General features: G+C 42.3%; 1 protein-coding gene across 4 annotated transcripts; it reads right to left on the bottom strand.

Annotated features, from left to right (window-relative positions):
- Window positions 1-2,386: 2,386 nt before the first annotated feature.
- On the bottom strand, window positions 2,387-19,285 carry LOC145647937 (exostosin-1c-like). 4 transcript variants are annotated; one of them, XM_081695489.1, is made up of 8 exons: window positions 19,147-19,285; window positions 14,624-16,234; window positions 13,066-13,184; window positions 12,379-12,701; window positions 11,018-12,014; window positions 3,936-4,044; window positions 2,688-2,801; window positions 2,387-2,498 (listed from the first exon to the last, which is right to left on the bottom strand). In XM_081695489.1, the coding sequence occupies exon 5, from the start codon at window positions 11,667-11,669 to the stop codon at window positions 11,250-11,252; it is 420 nt and encodes a 139-aa protein (XP_081551615.1). In that variant the 5' UTR covers window positions 11,670-12,014; window positions 12,379-12,701; window positions 13,066-13,184; window positions 14,624-16,234; window positions 19,147-19,285; the 3' UTR covers window positions 2,387-2,498; window positions 2,688-2,801; window positions 3,936-4,044; window positions 11,018-11,249. The 4 variants fall into 4 exon arrangements, 3 of the variants coding, with proteins under 3 accessions (XP_081551615.1, XP_081551617.1, XP_081551616.1); XM_081695491.1 differs by lacking the exons at window positions 2,387-2,498; window positions 2,688-2,801; window positions 3,936-4,044 and adding an exon at window positions 6,147-7,178; XM_081695490.1 differs by lacking the exons at window positions 2,387-2,498; window positions 2,688-2,801; window positions 3,936-4,044 and adding an exon at window positions 7,185-7,356.
- Between the last annotated feature and the right edge of the window lie 224 nt (window positions 19,286-19,509).

Genomic DNA, 19,509 nt, shown 5'->3' with positions numbered 1-19,509 from the left:
TATTAGAAATGTGTATGCATTTTAATGTGAATATGTGCAGTTTTTAAAGTCAATAAACATTTTGGTCTCAAAACACCTTATGAACACCCCAGAAAAAGGAGGAGACTGTTCTGGTCTGAGAGCTCAGGATGTCTGACGTCTGCTGCAGGTTCATTTCTCACAGTTCCAACCAGTGGGCAGTGGGTACCAGATCAGAGTCTAAAGCCCATTTTAGACCAGAAGTGACAACCGTGTTGCTTCTGTCCCTCTGCAGCTAAACTGTGGTCACACACTCACAAGCTCAGTTTCCTTCTAGTCTATTTCTTGCCTTATGCCATGACAGGCTTATCAGTGGTTTCTAGCTAGAAATAGTACAAAATACTACTTTTATTCGGTAAAGTGTAGTTTAATAATCAAAACAGCACAACTCTGACTGCTGGGTCTATTCTAACGTGAAATTGGGATAAAGGATGATGTTTTAAACACAGACTAAAACTAGAACTAGGCTCCAGTGTGTTCTCAATGGCAGGTCTAGTTTGAATTTAATTTAGTACAAAACAGGTTTAGTATGTGTAGGACTGGTATGGTTACTGATAATTTGGGGAATATTGTGTACTGTGAGAAGAGATGTCAGTACTTCACTGAGAAAAGGGACTGCTCATGTACTACCCAAACCATGTCTATGTTCAAAGGCTGATTAACAGAGTTTATCAAAGTTCAAATAGGTTCTTATTGTGTCTTATTGTTTTTGACTCATTCAGTAAATTCAGAACTTCATATTACTCACAAAAAATCTTAAAGAACTTTTCTACATAAGCAATGGTCAAAAGAAATTATTGTGATGTGGAAACTGAAAAACCAAACAAAAAGCAGGTCCTCTCACTATCTATAAATTCTTAAATGCGTGTGTGTGTGTGTGTGTGTGTGTATGTTTGCATGCTTATAGACTCTGAAGACAAAGCACACAGCATTCTGTAGTGACAGTGCATAATAGTTCAAAGTATATTTACCAATAAAACAAATTTGATACAATGAATAAAATATTAAGTACACAGGACAACATAAGACAGTGCAAACCTAAAATATATCAAGCTATGAAAAAGTAGTGCAAAAATTTGTATATGCGCAAGCTTTGAGGTGATTAACTCTATAAACTGCATTTTAAAACTATAAACTTAGAAAGAGGAGTTTGAGAATAAGAGCGATGGGATAATATATGTCTGTTTGTTTCTCTCCTCTACATCAGACTCCACCCCCTTTGCTTTATAATGAGCATGTGTGTCTCCTATATGGTTTCACAGATGCAGCATCATGGTCAGTGTGGGATTGTAGGATACATCACAAAGGAAGAAACAACCAGAGACCTCACAGGTCAAAGGACATGATGGCACTGTGTGTGGTTTTGTATGTCTCCGTAAAGCTGGTGATGTGAACTTGAAAATAAACATAAGAGCTCTGGCCAAGTTCATTTGTTCCCAGTTCCTCTCTGCTGGGTGGACATTAGGGTCTGGAGTAATGAAGTAATGCTGTGAGAATTCTGGAGTCAGTGTATGTCCACAGTGGTAGTGGAGATCTAGGTGTAGAGTTGTCAGTGTGTGCTGGGAGTTCAGTGGTGTTTCCATAGAGACAAGGATGCTCAGTTTGTGTTTTCTCTTTACTGTACTTCCTCTCACTAAAGGTGAGTGACATGAAACTGTACATATATGTGATAATCTAAAAATGTTATTAAAGTGAGTTGAATCATTCAAGATTTATTTGGCTGAATTAGAATCATAACCTGGCTGGTTTTAGAATGAAAATATGATTAAAAGGTCCAGAATGCAAACAAACAAAATATTTGCATGAAGTAAAATTTATTAATCAGAAATAAATCAAAAAGTCAAAAGATGTTCAGAAAATGAAAAGACAGGTTGGGGAAAATGAAGGGAAAAAAGAAATACAAAATAAATTGGTAAAAAGACCTGGGAAAAGTTAAAGAGTAGGGCTAATTTTGTTGGAGCGCTTGGCACAGGACAAGGTGCTTTTTATAGCCTGCCATGCTCGTCTGAAGAAGATGCGTACTCTCTTCAACTTCTTGCATTCTGAGCCTTTATATTTGAAATAAAAGTAGAATTTTTAAACTGGTGTCCATGGAGTGGATGTATGTAAACTCTGATTATTGATGTGGTGCTTTGATGCTACTCACCAGCTGGGGTGTTCTCCACTTTGACTGCCTCTGTAATAGATTCCCCTACTCCACCCAGATCCTCTCTTACATCTACAGATGTTGTTTTTTTCCCCAAAAAATCAATAAAAATGCAATTACATAACAAAGTACAGGAACATATTTAAAGTGAGCAAACATCATGTCCTACTGTGTGTTCTTAATGTAAAGCTAGATTTATGCAAGAAAGTACATCTGCACCTTCTACATGTACACTGTGGTCCAAAGAGCAAATCTCTCCCGTTGACTCTATGATCATAATGTGTTCAGCAGTTATGCTCCGGATGGTACGAACCTCCTTACAGTCCTCCTGTTTCTTGAGTGAGAAATGAGAAATAATCAGTGATGAATTGTAAAGGAAATGAATCATCCATTGACCCCACCTGGGCAGTGGAAACTCCACTAATGGACAGCATATTTTGGATTGCCATCTGTACAAGTCAGGAAAATGTGAAGGCAAAATAAATAAAACCGTGGATGCAGTAAAAAAGATGTAGACACTTACACTTTCTCCCAGATTGGCACAGTAATGTTGCTTAAACCAAGCAATGGGAGCAGGGTCTCTATGACTCTTCTGGCTTCTGGTAATAATATTAATAATGAAGTTGTCCCTTGGCATCTAGAAAGGGCAGAAGAAAGCTCTACTGCACTGAATGATAATAAAGCTGTTTAGTTTCTTTTAAAAAGTTGAAACAGTTTGCATGTGTTTTTGGATATTTAAAAAAAACCTTTAATTTTTAAGAATTAAAGATTTAGTCCTAAGAAGTAATTAAATTTGAAATGAAAATTAGGCTTTGATTACAACACAGTTTTCTACAAAACAAGGCTTATTTTACATGCATTTGTGCACAGGATTACCTTTGTACCCCAGTTTCATATCTCTATATGGAAATGAGAAATCAAAGCCTGTAGACTTTATATATTTATATACAGTTATTATGTAACCGAACAAATGGCCACCCGTAGCTCAATTTCTTCTACAAATGTTAATAAATGTGAAACAAAGGTTGTCTGTTGTCCGACAGTGCATAATGGCCACACTCGTGGTCTTACAAAGGCTTTTTTAAAACAAGCGCAGAAGTCACTTTCCCTTGTCTCAGTCAACGCATTTCATCTAATGGAGTTCAGTTACGCGAATATTTTCAGCTACGTCTCCTTTTATTCATCAACGTTTCCTTTTAGTTAGTTCATTCTCTACTCACTTATGCCGCATTTTAAAATATTTGTGCGGTCCGTTAAATTAAACAGCTGAGACGTCCCGAGTGCCGCAGGTCCCACAAACTCCCTTGACGTAGACAGACGTTTATTAGACGAACACGAATAACGAACACAGTGGCGCTCACACGAAACAGGCAAGATGAACATGAGCAACGTTGAACACAGCTTACAAACAAAGTGCACCACGTACGTGAACATTAGCGAACACAGACCGACAGGGATACACACACCAACCGGGGTTTAAACACACACAGACATTAGCAGAATAACCCGCTGCAGGTGTGTGTGACTACATAGTCGTGGTTTCACACAAGACCATGAACTCCCACTGCAGGCGGCGGGCCGTACCACGTGACTAGTGGGGCGGGGAGCTCACTATCAGCCCACTAATTAGTTCTCCGTTCAGTCAAAAGTTCTCCATCATTAAAATGTGTGTTCTCATTTTAAATTCGCATATTGGCTACTTGTTTATAATACGATTCATTTATCAAATATTTAGTATCTGCCTTTGTAGATAAAACTAAATTCTACTTACGTTTTGTTTTCGTTTCTCAGTACCTCTTATGCGTGAAGAATTGTTTGTAGTCTCTGTTGATGTTTTGTCTAAAATGATCGTCATCGGCAAATCCACTCAATAAACTGATCTGGGGTCAGAAATAGAATGACACACATTATGACATAATGGAGCGCTAAATTCTGTTCAGTGGCTGTTTAGAACAATGAAAAAAGTGCAGCTGAAATGACATTATAGTCTCATATTATAAATCACATTTTAAAATCATTTCCCCCTCTTTACGCTATCATTTTGTTATCAGGCTCAGATTAAAAAATCTAAATAAATAAAGTAAATATAACCTATACATGTAAACTATATATTAATTAATTAGTAATCATTCCACATAGGTACAATTCACTCACTCTGTATTCGTTATAATCCAAAGTCATTTGAACACTCATTAAGGATCAAAATGCAACCTAAACAACAACTATAATAATAAATTCTTAAGAAATTATACAATTTTAACTGAAAATTAGGCTTATTGATCACAATACAATGTTCAACAAAACAAGGCTCATCTTTCTCGGGTGTTTCAGTACCAAGGCTATGCAGTTAGGCAAACACTGTCTTGCATAATATATGCTTATATTATGAAATTGAGCCACTAGACAAACAGAATTAAATGCTCCGTTCATTACCGCTTCAAATGGTTTATTATTTTTTAAAAGTGCAGGATTGTAGCCCCAGGCACAAAGAGCATGAAGTGTGCCCTGGGCCAGCACTAATTTGCTGGGCATGACCGTGTGACATCTTGGGCCTGGAAGTCTGTTTCTAGTTTTATTTAAAGGGTCAAACTGCATGAAGTGTGCCCAGGCCCAGAGCTACTTTGCTGGGCATGACTGTGTGACCTCTTGGGACAGGAAATTTGATTGTAGTATTATTTAAAGGGTCAAACTGCGTGAAGTGTGCCAAGGCCCAGAGCTACTTTGCTGGGCATGACTGTGTGACCTCTTGGGCCTGGAAGTCTGGTTGTAGTATTACTTAAAGGGTCAAACTGTATGGTCTGCCCAGTCCCAGAGCTACTTTGCTGGGCATGACTGTATGACCTCTTGGGCTTGGAAATCTGGTTGTAGTATTATTTAAAGGCACAAAGTGCATGAAGTGTGCCCTAGCCCAGCACTACTTTGCTGGGCACGACTGTGTGACCTCTTGGGCCTGGAGGTCTGGTGATTCCATTATATAAAACGTCAAATGGCCTGAAGTGTGCCCAGGCCCAGAGCTACTTTACTGGGTATGATTCTGTGACCTCTTGGGCTTGGAGGTCTGTTTCTAGTTTTGCTTAAAGGGTCAAACTGCGTGAAGTGTGCCAAGGCCCAGCGCTACTTTGCTGGACATGACCGTATGACATCTTGGGCCTGGAAGTCTGTTTCTAGTTTTATTTAAAGGGTCAAACTGCATGGTCTGCCCAGGCCCAGAGCTACTTTGCTGGGCATGACTCTGTGACCTCTTGAGCCTTGAAATGTGGTGCTTTGAATGATTTAAAGAGTGAAACAGTCTGAAGTGTGCCCAGGTTTAAAGCAACCTTGCTGGGCTTGACTGTGTGACCTCTTGGGCCAGGAAGTCTGTTTCTAGTTTTATTTAAAGGGTCAAACTGCTTGAAGTGTGCCCAGGCCCAGAGCTACTTTGCTGGCTATGATTCTGTGACCTCTTGGGTCTGGAAAGATTTACAGAGTGAAACGGTCTGAAGTGTGCTCAGGTTTAAAGCAACCTTGCTGGGCATGACACTTTGAACTCTTGGGCCAGGAAGTCTGTTTCTAGTTTTAATTTAATTAAGATTTAATTAAGAGGCAAAAAGCAAAAGTAAAAATAATGTATATGTAACATGCTGCAACCGTCCCTGATCTGTGCTGAGACCGTCCCCAGGATTGAGGTCAGTTGCAACATCTGACTTCTTCTATTCAACTAAATAAGTGGATGTCATGTGTAATCATTTTTAAATGGCATGACTAATTAGAAGACAGATGTAAGCTTTATATGTAAAGAAGTGGTTGGTCTAGTCCAAAGAGTCTCTGAGTAACTGAGAGAAAAAAGTGTTGCACTCATCTCATTCTACCTGTACATGCAATGACAAGAAATGACGAGAAACACTATTCATTAGGAAAAGTCCTTGAAGTCCACAGGTAAGAGTACTTATGTTTATTATGATAAGTAAAACTTTTCTTCAAATAAATTGAACCAAATGCACTTTGACCTTTGCTGGGAAGTACGGGAGGATTTTCTGAAGAGCTAAGAGACTTTAAAAGTATTACCTCTGAACTTACATCTGCAAAGTGTTACATCTGAACTTGCAACAAGTTGATCTAATAAAGACATTTTTACAACAAAGTAGGCCTTAATCCCATTTCACACCAGAAGCAGTGCATCGAGTGTTAAAATGAAAGCTAAACTGGCTAAGTTATAAGTATATAAGTCTATAGACTACTAACGAAATGTCTACAAAGACAGACTGAATTGTCTGAATAAATTTAAAGAGGCAGTATGTTCCAGGTGACTATGTTGTCCTCTACACTCTGTCAGAAACCTTGGCCTCACCATGGAGAAACAATTCCATCTGGAGGACTAAAAGAGAATTTCATTTTGATGGACTATTAATCTAACAATGATTAATACATGTTTAAAAATAGTGTATAAACAGTGTATATAAAAAAGAGGAACTATCAAAACAGTACTTTACTGGAGAAGGTAAAAATTTTAATAAATATAATACTCCTCAGAAACTGCAATGTCTCATTTATATGCACTGTAGTGTAACTGAACTTTAAATTTCAATAAAAATGAATTGAACAGTTGTTCATCTATACAGTGCAGGCTATACAATCTCTAGAGATACTTTGATGGTTATTTGCAACATCTATTCACCTATCCTATCTATACTATAATTCCTTGCTTTTAGTTGATAAGTAACATGCAGTCTATTGGTGAAATATAAGACATGCTGAAAGATAGATAAGCCTCTACTCACATGTTGTTGAGAATTGGTTAATAAGATATTCATAACTTTGAACAGTCAATAGTCTAGAGATGGTCTATTGAATGTCTAAATGCAGACAATCCAAATAAAGGGTTACCCAGATAGGATCAGTTGTGTAGCTCTTTGGCTGTCCTTCTGATCAAGTATTTAGGTCCATAGACGGTACATTGAGAAAGTGTGTAGGTCTGTAGTGGGCCTGTTAATGTCTGTTGTCTGTTCCATCTCCATCAGTGTGGCAGGAACTGATGCTGAGGTAAAATGGATGATAAATTCTTAATTTCAGGAGGCATGGTGATACTACAACAGCTTGTTTATGTTGTTTGTAGCTTTGGTCCTCTTGGTACAGTAGACCACAGCCACGATGATGTGGTGGAAGATCACGGTGACCAAAGCAAAGAGGGATGTAGGGCAGAGTCTGAGGAGAGACTGTAACAACACTGAGGAGTGAGGGGTGGTGCAGCGCAAAGACAACTCTGAATGTTGAAAATGAAGATGAAATAATCCTTTTACTCATTCAGGAGACAGTTGGCCCTGAGCCATATTGCACACATTATCTCTAGTCATTATTTAAAAGCTATGCTATGTTTAAAAAGTTATACTTTTTATGGGCATTTTTAAACATACAAGCCCACTGATATATGTTTTACATTGTACATTGAGCCTGATGTATCTGTTTTGAGCTCCTTTATGATTGCATAAGTACAGCCCGCCATCCTCCTCAGTCAGGTGTGATATGAGTAGAGAGAGATTTCTTAGAGAGTGTGCAGTACAGGTGAATTCTGTTTCTGTACTGTTCACTCTCACTCCACCTGTTTCTGGTTGAACTGTGCCTGGCACAGTGTAACCTCTCAGGTCTGGCGTGTGGGTCAGTGCAGGAGCAGGGCAGCAGGACCGAGTCAGGAGCAGGGCTGCAGGACCGAGTAAGCAGTGACGTTCTCCATCTCGACGTTCCCTGCCAGACTGCAGACTGAACCACCACAGACACCCTCCATAAGCTCATGTAGACCCAACAGGAGGCCGTGCTAGTTTGGGGTATGTTTTCAATTTCAATTAAAAAGCAAAATGACACCACCTAAATGCTTTGACCCAGATGCTTCATCTGGAGTGATTTTCTGCAGTGATCCCTACACTCTCAGAATGGAGAAGTGAGAGAAGCTTGTTCAGAGAGAGTTTTATGTATTACGTGTGTTAACGGCTCAAGTAAGTTCATAGCTGCAGTTTTAATCTAAAATTAAAATTGTCATCTACTACCTCAGTGCTGACTGCTTGCAACCCTAACGGCATTCATTACAACAAATGGTGCATTTGAGTAACATCTGCTTATAGTACTGCTCTAAACACAGTTTAACACAGAAGGTCTGGAACAGTCAAAAGTTGTGGGTTCAGTCTAATGATGACAGTATCACTGTGCTTGATAGAGATTTAATGGTGAGTGCGGTGTCTTTATATTCTCTCCATTTAAGATAACACCTTTACACTCCCCCATCCCCTTCAGTCAGGTGTGATATGAGGAGAGAGAGATTTCCTGGAGCATGAACAGTACCCAGCTGAACTCTGTTTCTGCACTGTTCACTCTCACTGGTGATCACGTCCCATGTGTTTCTCTTAGTGTTGTGTTTCGCCCATGTGCTATCCAATGTGCAGCCTGCAGAAACGTGTGTGTTTTGTAAACGTCTGTGTGTGTGCGTTTGTGTGTGTGTTAACAGTTGTTAATGTGTTATTCCCACAGGATGATGTCACTTACTCCACTGTAGTACACAGTCAGAAAAGCAAACCAGCGTCCACTCCAATGGATAATGCAGATTATACAGAATATGCCAGCATCAAATTAAATTCAAATTAAACACACACACACACACACACACACACACACACACACACACACACACACACACAAATGCAATCAAGCAAATGGAAAAAAAAAAACAATCATACAAAAACATGGCTGGTAGCCAATAAATAGCCAGTATTTTATTTGTTTCATCACTGTAAATGCCTCATTAGGGGTTAATCTGCTGAAAGGTGATTTGAATACTTCTGTGAATTGTTAGCTTTTCTGCATGTAATTTATTTAGTAGTAGTGCTTTTTGCTTTAATGAAATAAAAAATGATGTGTAAATTTTCACGGTAAGGCCCCTCCTCCCAGACGTCTCTGTGTGTGTGTTTGCATGTTTGTTCATATGGCCACGCCCTCCCCGTGTTTCACACCTGCTTCTCATTACTTTGTGTCATTACTGTGCGTGTATATAAGCCTCATGTTTAGTAGTGGATGTTGTCGATGATAGGCTAATACAATGTGCTATGTTGTCTGTTGTCTGGCGTTAATAAATGTAACTTTTGTCGGCTCGTTCGTGCATCCTGCCTAGCCTCCATCGTTACATAAATGTGCATATAATTTTATGTCAAGTGCTTTATTGTTGACTGTAGCCATTACTTGACTGTGAGAATTTATTTCTGTTTTAAAAATAAAGAGCAAAAGCCAGATGAGTGTGGTTTCTATTTTTACCTGCTTAAAATGACACATTACACCTTTATAGAGGTGAAGCACTAAAATGAGTTTAGACTGTGTACTGAGTTACCAGTCTATAGGTACACCTGCCCCATAGCTATGACTGTAGAATTAGTTTAGGCTTTCTCTCTCTCTCCCTCTATCACAGACTACATCTCTTCCCAGCTCTCCCTCTCTCTCTCTCTCTCTCCCTCCCTCAACTGGCCATTAGCGGCTGTAATTTAGAGCCCTCTGATGCGTGTTATCGGCGGGGCTGCCATTTCTCTCTCCGTCCATCACCCCTCCGTCCCTCTCTCTCTCTTTCCCCTTATCCCTGCGGGCGAGAAGGAAAGTGAACCTCACAAAGACATCTAACAGGCTTCCAAAGAGGGCCTCTCATTGACTCCGAGTCACTCGATAATTAAACACACTCGGCTGTGCGTGCGTGTGCGTGCGTGTTTAAGGAATCCCACCCTCCTCTGCCTCTCCGATCCTGCTTAATTTAATAGAGGGCCAATTATCGACTGTACTGCCACTTTGAAATCCCTTTCAATTTATTTAAAACTGTAAGTGTCTGAGGGTCAGGACCTCTGGTTTCATTCATACAGGAACACTTCACATATCACTCCAGTTAAAGCCAAGATCCAGATTCCCCCATCAGACCACGGCTCCAGTCACGTGACAGGATGTTAGTTTTATTTATTTGTGTATATAAGGGCACAGGGCAGACGTTGTGACTGAGGGTTATTCTATTAGCAGGTCATTTGCTGCAAATATTTCAACAGCAACTGGGAATTTATTGTCTGGCCTCAGATCTTTGCTGAAGGACTCGAGAAAGCAAAGAAAAGAAAATCAGAATTTAAAAGACAAACAGCAGGGCTCCGCCCTTCGGCCCCGCCCATGGGCCCCACCCCCTTGCATTACCTAATAAACGTGTACAGGTTCTTTTTCTCTGTTCTAAGGGTGGGTGGGGCCTCTCCTTGTGCCCTGCTCCAACAACAACCAGCCATTGGCTCTCGGTCCCAGCCTGCTGCTACATTAGACCTCCCCCTTCTAGAACGATCCAATCACACCTCAGCCTTCGGACCGGCCGGCGCTGGTCGACCTAGCTGTTCATGCATTTTGCGGGTATGCTGTTTCCAGTAGAATTGTGTGCGTACTCACGTACGGACGATGACGCGCGCTTGCAAGAATCCCTTGCAAAAAGATTTGAACCCGCCGGGAACGTGACAAACAAGAAAGAGCCAGTGAGACAAGCGTGAGACCAGGATGAAACAACTAGGGCCAGACCTCTTCCCATGGGCCACGAAGTTAAACAGGCCATTTTACACATCCACCCTGGATTATGGAAATGACAGCAGGCATGTGTGTGTGTGTGTGTGTGTGTGAAGAAGAGAGACAGAGACAAAGAGAGAGAGAGAGAGCGCCTCATCAGAGCGACAGCTTCAAGAGCCAATCACTGGGCCCACGCCGCACAGAGGGACCCGCCCCTCGCGCTCGGGGCACTCCCACGCGAGCACCCACTTTCCACCGCAGCCACCCGAGCCGCGAAACGCTCCATGAGAACTCCCTATGGGTCGGGAACGGGAGCTCACTTACTTTTCGTATTCCTCGTTGTCCCGGTCGCAGCGGCTGTCCTTGTGCTTCTCCCAGTCCTTTCCATGCCTGCAGGTGGTCAGCAGGATCACGTCGTCCCCATTGTGGACGTGGTGCAGAGCGTTCCGGGTCTCTGAGCCAATGCTGGTGAAGTAGCGCTTCCCCTTGAACACCAGCAGGTACCTCCGGGCGGGCGGCACGTCGTTGGCCGTCAGCCGGATCCTCCCGCTGCCCTTCAGGGGGTGCTCCCTGGGGAACAGCGGGATGGAGACGTCGAAGCCGGGTCGGAAGTTCCTTGCACCGGCGCTGGCCTTGGCCAGCACGGCGTGTCCGGCGTCGAAGCCCAGATCCTCCGCGTAGTCAGGCCAGGTGTAGAGGTTGAAGACCAGGTGGTTGCGCCCCTTGTTCCAGAGAGCGGCAGCGCCCGGATGCGGCCCCGGTCCTGGTCCAGCATGTCTACGCCGAGCACGAAGAGGCAGGCCTCGGCCGGGTCGCGTGTGCGGTACCGCGACTCCTCAATGGCGGCCAGCACCTTGCGGTAGCCCTCCGACACGGCCTCGCCACTCGCCGGCGGGTGCACGTAGATGCGGAAGGCGTGGCGGCAGCGGGAGAAGTCGAAGCAGGTCTTCATACGGCATCGTCGGCTCTTGTACATGTTCCGGTGGACGTCGCGGCGCTCGCGGGGGGAGGTGTGTTGGTGCAAGAGGAGGGGACCATCCTCCTCATGCTCCGCCCCCTCCAGGTAGGACCGCAGCGGCGGGGGGGCCGGCAGCACCGGGCCCTGGGGGAGGCGGGTGTGGAGCTCGGCCACGCGCAGGGTCCAGGCGTAGGCTAGAAGCAACGCGCACGCCCCCGCCGACACCAGCAGGTAACGTTTCTTGGCCTGCAAGTGGACAGCTGGCGAGACGGCGTGACACGGGGACGGCAGGCAGGGGTGACGCTCAGCCTGTAACAAGGACTCCCATACCAGCGCTATAGCATAGTGTCAGAGCACAGGCCACTGTGGATGGGGACACACACACACACAAACACACTTTTTGCTTAAACAAAAGAGAGTTGTTAACCAAACTGGTGGTATTTATAGGTTTTCTGGTACAAGTACATCGATTTAGTTATAGGGATGTTAGATATTCATGACATGGTAAAAATGTGTGTGTGTCTTTGTGTGTGTGTGTGTGTGTGTGTGTGTGTGTGCGTGTGTGTGTGCGCGCGTGCGCCGTTAGTAAAGAGCCACGGCACCGTTTCCACAGCAAGAACAGTTTATCACCCTCTTGAATAACGCGCATGTTTTTGAAAAAACATCCGAGCAAGGTGAAAATAAGTGCACGTGCGCGGAAACCGGTCCGCCGGCAGGTGCCGCTTACCTCGCCTGGGCACGTGTTCACGCGCGGGCAACTTTTCTCGGAGCCCTGGTCCTCAATGCACGTCACCGTCGACCAAGCGGGTCCATTGATAATTAACGCAATGCTGAGGCATTTTTGGTTTGTAAAAAAAAGAGGTAATTTCTCTCTCTGTGTGTGTTTTGTATAGTGTGTATTAGTCTTGTGTCCGATCACCCGCATGATGCTGCCCAGTCCTCCTGCGCTGCCCAGTGTTCGGTCCCCATCCTCAGTAAAGTGATCCTGCAGTAAGAAGTAGTGCTACACAGTGATCCCCCTCAGTACTGTTTGGTCACATCATTTCACTCCTGCACATAAAGTGATCAGAGGGCCAAACTGAATGTGTAGCTTAGCAAATATTAGACAGATCAGACAGGAAGAGCTCTAGACTACATGCTGATCAAAATAAACATTGATCATTTAATCAGGTAAACATGAGGATGGTCTGATAACATTCATATTATTCATAAAGTACAGGTGGAATGCAGCAGTCTATGATCATGTTGTAGTTTTCATACTATTAAGAAAAAACTACTTAAGAGAAGCTGTGAAATCCACAAACTGACACAGAACCACTAAAGGAGTCACCAAAGTAAAGACCACTTTGGATGTAGATAGTACAATGTCATCACAACCCAACAGTCATCACAGGAAGTAGAAACATTTTCTCACCTTTTCTGTTACTTTGTTCTTTTTGTTGTTAAAGCTGTCAAAAGCTGTTTAACAACTGTTTGATGATGGTGGATATCTGTAAAGTAACTAATTGAGGCTGTAGGCTAGTGTGCACTGCGCTGTAACAACAACAACAACAAAATAAAATAAAAACTGTAAAAAGACAAAACCCCCAGCATGGACTGTCTAAGCTTCCTGGCCAATTGATGAACAAATGAGGAATAAATAACACAAACAGAAATAAACAAGTGAGCACATTTCACACGTAGCACCGAGTGCAACCAGATTAGCAATACATATGTCAGGAGGAAGAGGTGCATACTGGGAATTCTCACATCTGTAAACTGGTAGCTATAACTATGGTGGCATCAGAATAACTTGGGACTAAATAAGAAAAGTCTTTAAACTGGAGTCACTGGAGTGAATTTATGCTGCCAGAGTCAGTCAGTGATTGACTGATTAAACCATGAACTTCAGAGCTGGATCACTGTCACTGATGAGGATTTGGAGACTGTTTGACAATCTTCGTGGGTGTGTGAAAGAAGTAAACATTTTGCTCACACACCACTCTCCGCTCCTTTAGTTTAGAACAAAAGCTGCTAACATTGCTAACAAACACTGGAAGCCAACAGCAACGACAGCTAATAGGATTTGTAAATAAGTCAGATATCGAGCTACATGTCCTCAAACCTCATCCAGGTCGCTTCCCGGTGACGTGTTTCTTCACTTGTCTAGTTCACAGTGAGTTATACGACACACCGACTAGTCTGGGAGACATTTATTAACACTTGGATGCGGTTTGACCGGCTTGAGAGAAGTTTGTGGGCATGTATTTACGAAGGCTATATTTGAGTTGCTGTTGACTTCCAGTGTTTGTTAGCAACGTTCGCATTTAACTGCTTTTGTTCTAAACTAAAGAGGCAAAATTTGGACTTCAAACATTTCTTGGTCGATAGACAGAATCTGGGGTAAGTGGTGAGCTGCTGCTCTCTGCTGCTCCCAGATATAAATACCTTTGTGCAAATGAATGTATGAGGATGACAACACCTGTAGAGAGAAGGTAACACTCACCATCAGCAGCGTGGAGCACAAGGAGCAGATAAACACACACCTGCATTCTTACTGAGTTACACACACGCTACACACAGCTACAGCAGGACTGCTGATACACACCGTACACACTCTTCAATACAGTCTACTGAATGACTTCACAATAACACTTATATTGGACAGGAAGTGTATTCAGATGAAACTCTGACAAACTAAGCTCAACACAACACACACCAAATATAGAGATGCGGTAGGTTTTGTAAGCCGTCATGTGGTACGTCCTCTTTCTTCCTTATCATTCAGTGATCTATCAGATATTCTCACATTGTCAGTGAGGACGGTTTCATTCTTAGTTAAGTGGCTCCGTCCTGTCACAGAGACATGATGTAGAAGCTCAGGGGGTGAGACCCAATATAACCTCCCTCACTGTTGTTTGGTCAGTTCATTTCACTACGACACTCAAAGTACTTCAAAGGCTTATTAATGAAAACAGTGTAACGCTTCTTACCTGGAGTGAGGAACAGGTGCTACGGGGTAACCGCGATGCGTGGAGTAAACATGGAGTGACACACACACTGGTGTGGACAATCTGAAAGACTTTTATTCTCTCCTGGACCACTTCAATACCATCACTGTATTTATACGGAAAGGAAACAGTAAAAAGCACCGTACAGCGTTAACAAAAAAAAAAAAAAAAAGGAGTGTTGAGAAGGCGAGCAGAAAGGTGACGGTTCCTCCCCCTCTCTCTCTCTCTCTCTCTCTCTCTCTCTCTCTCTCTCTCTCTCCATAAAGCTCCCTCTTAAAGGCGCAGTACAACTGTGTCTGTTACAACAGCAGGTGGAATTACGGCAGCCACAGAACTGGCTACCTGAGACTTTAAAAATAGTTTGAACAGATGTTTAAAGGAGTATTTAATTTCAAAACATTATTTTTTATTTATTTATACATAATGCAGTGCATGAAACATAAGTCAGGGTGTATTTTTAATTGCACCTGTTCAGTTTGAGTAGTGTGGTTAAATTTCAAATTTGATATGGAATTTGTTTGCAGGAGTAACGTGTTTGTTGGCCAAAAAACTGGTCCTCCTTCTGTAAGAATGTCACTCCACCACTAGAGATGTGAACTCTACTCACACCACAAATGTACTGTTGCTTTCAGACTGGACTGTCCAATTAAAATGAAAGCTAAAATAACCAAGTTGACAGTCTATAGACTATTAAATAAATGTCTACAATCATGGACTTAATTCTCCAAATAAAGTGAAAGCTGCACTATGTAGAATGTATGTTGTCCACTACACTATCTGACAGAAACCTTGGCCTCACCATTAAGAACCAATGTAATCGTGAGGACTTACTGTGCCCTGGTCCTACATGGCACTGTGTTTACCGTCCCCTCTGCCCTGATGGCACAATGTTTACCATGCCCTGGGCCCTGGGTGGTGCTGTGTTTACTGTGCACAAACTCAGGCATCTGAATGGTAATAAAGGATTTGAGTGAGACCTGAATGGGTCTTCATTTGTTTTGACAGACCAATCATAGCAGCCTCTAACACACAAATCAGGGGCAGTTATAACATTGGGCATGTTGGTGATATTTGTCATTGTTTCATACACATATTACTTAAGTTATGGAAACTATGTAATTCTAAAACAGATGTGGCAATGTGACAAATATACATTAACCTCCAAACTCTCTGACTTACCTGTGACTCATTTATAAATGAGTTCTTTCAAATCAAAGTGTATTTATATAACACTTTTTACAACAGATGTTGTGAAAAAACAGCTTTACAAATGATCAAGTCCAAGCTCTCAGGGAGCAAGCCAAGGGCAACAGTTCTAGACAAATCTCCCTAGAGGAAGAAGTAAGAGGAAGAAACTTTGAGAGGAACCAAGACTCAAAAAGGGGGCCCATCCTCCTCTGGCCAACAATGGTCACCACAATAATAACAATTTAAAAAGAATAAGTGAAAAAATAAGCAATTAATGTCTAGTTCAACTTTCTAGAGGTCCTGTTCTTGTCCCGAGGTGTGCATTCCCAGTGTGTTGTCTTGTATGTTGATTCACTATGATGATCTGATCACAGCAGTTGGTGCAACATCCAGGCCCCTCTGAGTCTGTCAGGGTTCAAAATCAGATTTATCACCTCTGGTTTGGCGTCAGATAACGTAATAAGAATCACAGTAACACTGCTTCTAAGCCAGTAACTAGAGGAGCCATAATTTTAAAAATATGTATACAGTTCTGGTTTGACCATTTGAGCAGTGACTGAGTCAGAAATCAGACTTCAAAATGCTGTTCTCAATTTAAAGAATGTACGATGTATGGTAGCTAGGTCTGACATTGAGGATTTTAGATGGGATCTCTTTTTTTTAAGCTGGTAAATTAGAGAGTAAGAATTTTAGTTCTTTTTTCAAATGTATTTGATCTTATAGGATTTAATGTCTGTACTGGATCTGAAAACCCCCTTGTCCTGTAACAGATAACTTTATTATATATCTCTAGAATTAGGTAAAACCATGCATATTAAATGTAATATGTTTTAATCCATTTTATTCTTAGATTTAGTGCTTAGATTTTTGCCAAGGCCCAATCCCCTCTCATTTTTCCTCCTACCCCTTGTTTTCAAGTGTCATCTTGCCCCTTGGGACTGAGTTACAAAGGGTAGTGGTTGAAATCTTCCCCCTTGCTTCTGCATCCATTTTATCAATGATTCACAAGGGATTCTGAGAAATTTCACACTCAATTGACTCTGAAAACCATTTAGCACTAACAGTGCACCCTAGCCCTCTGTCGGACATCCAACCCCTACTTATGAACACCACATATGGAGGGCCAGGGTTAAGTGGTTGGGTCAAGGGGTGAAATGTGATTGGGCCCAAGTGAAGGTGTATGAGGCAGAGGAACATGGGAAATAATGATGTTTCTGTGGACCACGATGACTGGATTTAGAACATCTGTGCTAGCTGAGCTGTTTTTAAAAACACACGTGGTCTGAGTGAGCTGTTAGTTGTGCTTTTAGTCCTTGTGGTTTTAACCAGCAGTTTTTAGTATTAAGTGTAACGGCTCATAGCAAAGGCAGAGTCTAATTATAACTGATCACCCAGGCTCTCTTTAACTGGCTTGTCAAATATCTTTCAAATACATAATAAATAGAATAATACAAATATTTACACTTTATTACAAGAAAATATGATTTGTGGTGGAGGGGACATCCATAGTTTGAAACACCATTCATTACCGAAAAAACAACCCGCTCTATTGCTGATTTTATATATTTATGCTGTATGATATTTGCTGTATTTATGTATTTTATGTTTATAAAGTGTTATGGCTACACTATAAGTAGCCTATGCAGTTTTTGTCCACCAGTAGACTGGCTGTGTTATATGGCTGCTTTAACGGCAAGGTGTCAACAAGCAGCCTTTTCCAGCCTTCTGGTGGTTTCTCAAGCCTCGTCTTTCTTCCCCCACAGACACCCCCACACTGAAACCACAACATGCATGTCTAGTTCACAGAGGCACCAGGGGCCCTGTGGGCTCTGTGAAACTACACAATGAAAAAACAGACCTCAGGTGTTCTCAGGACTCACAAGACACTACATTACTGTATTGACATCCTTGTGGACGTCAGTGAAGTACTGCTGAGAGTTCTGGACTGATCTCTGGAGTCAGTGTGTGTCTACAGTGGTAGTGGAGTTCTGGGTGTAGAGTTGTCAGTGTGTGCTGCTGTTTCCATAGTGATAAAGCTGCTGAGTTTGTCTTCTCTTCACTAAAGGTGAGTGTGAAATTCTCTTTTAATGCTGAATTGCATTAAATTGTACATTTATTTGTTAATATAAAAATGTTATTTAAGCAAGCTGACTTTTTTCAGGTAGAACTGGAAAAATATTTTGCTTAACAAATAATTATTAAATATTTCTGCATATCTTATGATTCCATCTTATGAAGTCTGTGTACTTTTTAATATAGTTAAAATATAATTGTCCTATATTTCCTGGTATATGTTTCTATAGGCTACACTGTAGTAAAGAGTAGAAGACAATTGCATGTTATTGCTTTAGTACGTCTTTGTCTCCATGTGCTTTTGTATGTTTTGGTTCGTAGCTCCTCCCCTGCTCTGCCCCTTGACATGTGTCTCATGTGAGTTTTGTCTCTTATCCCTCCCAGTAATTGTTCCCAGATATTCCCTGTTTGTCTCCTGCTGTATAAATACCCTAATGCTAATGTCTGCAGTCATGGTCAGTGTATGACCCTACTTTCATGTAAATACTTGTGTCATGAAATAACTCAGCTCAGTGAATACATCAAATATAATATACAGGCTCCACTTTTACAGCAGTGTTCTTAATCTATTAGTGGTGTGAGAAAAATATGGTTTGTGGACTAAATTGTGGTAGAAAAGTATTTGATATGTGTATGGCATCTTAATGTGAATATGTGCAGTTTTTAAAGTCAATAAACATTTTGCTCTCAAAACACCTTATAAACACCCCAGAAGAAGGAGGAGACTGTTCTGGTCTGAGAGCTCAGGATGTCTGACGTCTGCTGTGGTTTCATTTCTCACAGTTCCAAGCAGTGGGTAGTGGGTACCAGATCAGAATCTAAAGCCCTTTTTAGACTAGAAGTGACAACTCTGTTGCTTCTGCACCTCTGCAGCTAAGCTGTGGTCACACACTCACAAGCTCAATTTTGTTCTAGTGTATTTCTTGCCTTATGCCATGACAGGTGGTTTCTAGCTAGAAATAATACAAAATACTACATTTATTCTGTAATGTGTAGTTTAATAATCAAAACAGCACAACTCTGACTGCTGGGTCTATTCTAGTGTAAAATTGGGATAAAGGTTCTAAGATGGCGCCGGTGAGGTCGGCTGCCGTCACGACTGCTCCGTCCACACCTGGCACTTTTTTCGCTCTTTTCGCTCTTCCCGCTACCCCTGACTTCTCCGCAGCCCTTCTCTACACACCACGGCGCGTATCTCGTACAGCAGAGATGCCCTTATTTCTCTTAATCTACATAGCACTCACCTCAAACCGTCTGTAACCCCGGACCCAAGATGGCCGACGGAGATCCTGAGGGAAAACAGAAGACGCGGCGCGAGGAAAAGGCCGCGAGTACATGTTCGAGTACCTCACGAGTACAAGTCCGCAGCATACGGAGTGCGCAGGGCGGTGAGGGAGGCGAAGCGGCGCTACGGGAAGAAACTAGAGACACAGTTCCAGCAGAGTGGCTCTAGATCCCTGTGGCAGGGACTACGGATGATCACGGACTACAGGAGCCCACCCTCCGGACTGATGAGTGCGGATGAGTCTGGCGAACGAGCTGAATACATTCTTTGCTCGCTTCGAGGCTACATCTAGCAGCGCCAATGCTAACAGCGTCAATGCTAA

Source organism: Electrophorus electricus, chromosome 2, assembly GCF_041902795.1.
Source record: "Electrophorus electricus isolate QZ-2024a chromosome 2, ASM4190279v1, whole genome shotgun sequence".
Taxonomy (NCBI): domain Eukaryota; kingdom Metazoa; phylum Chordata; class Actinopteri; order Gymnotiformes; family Gymnotidae; genus Electrophorus; species Electrophorus electricus.
This window is presented reverse-complemented; position numbering and strand designations above follow the sequence as displayed.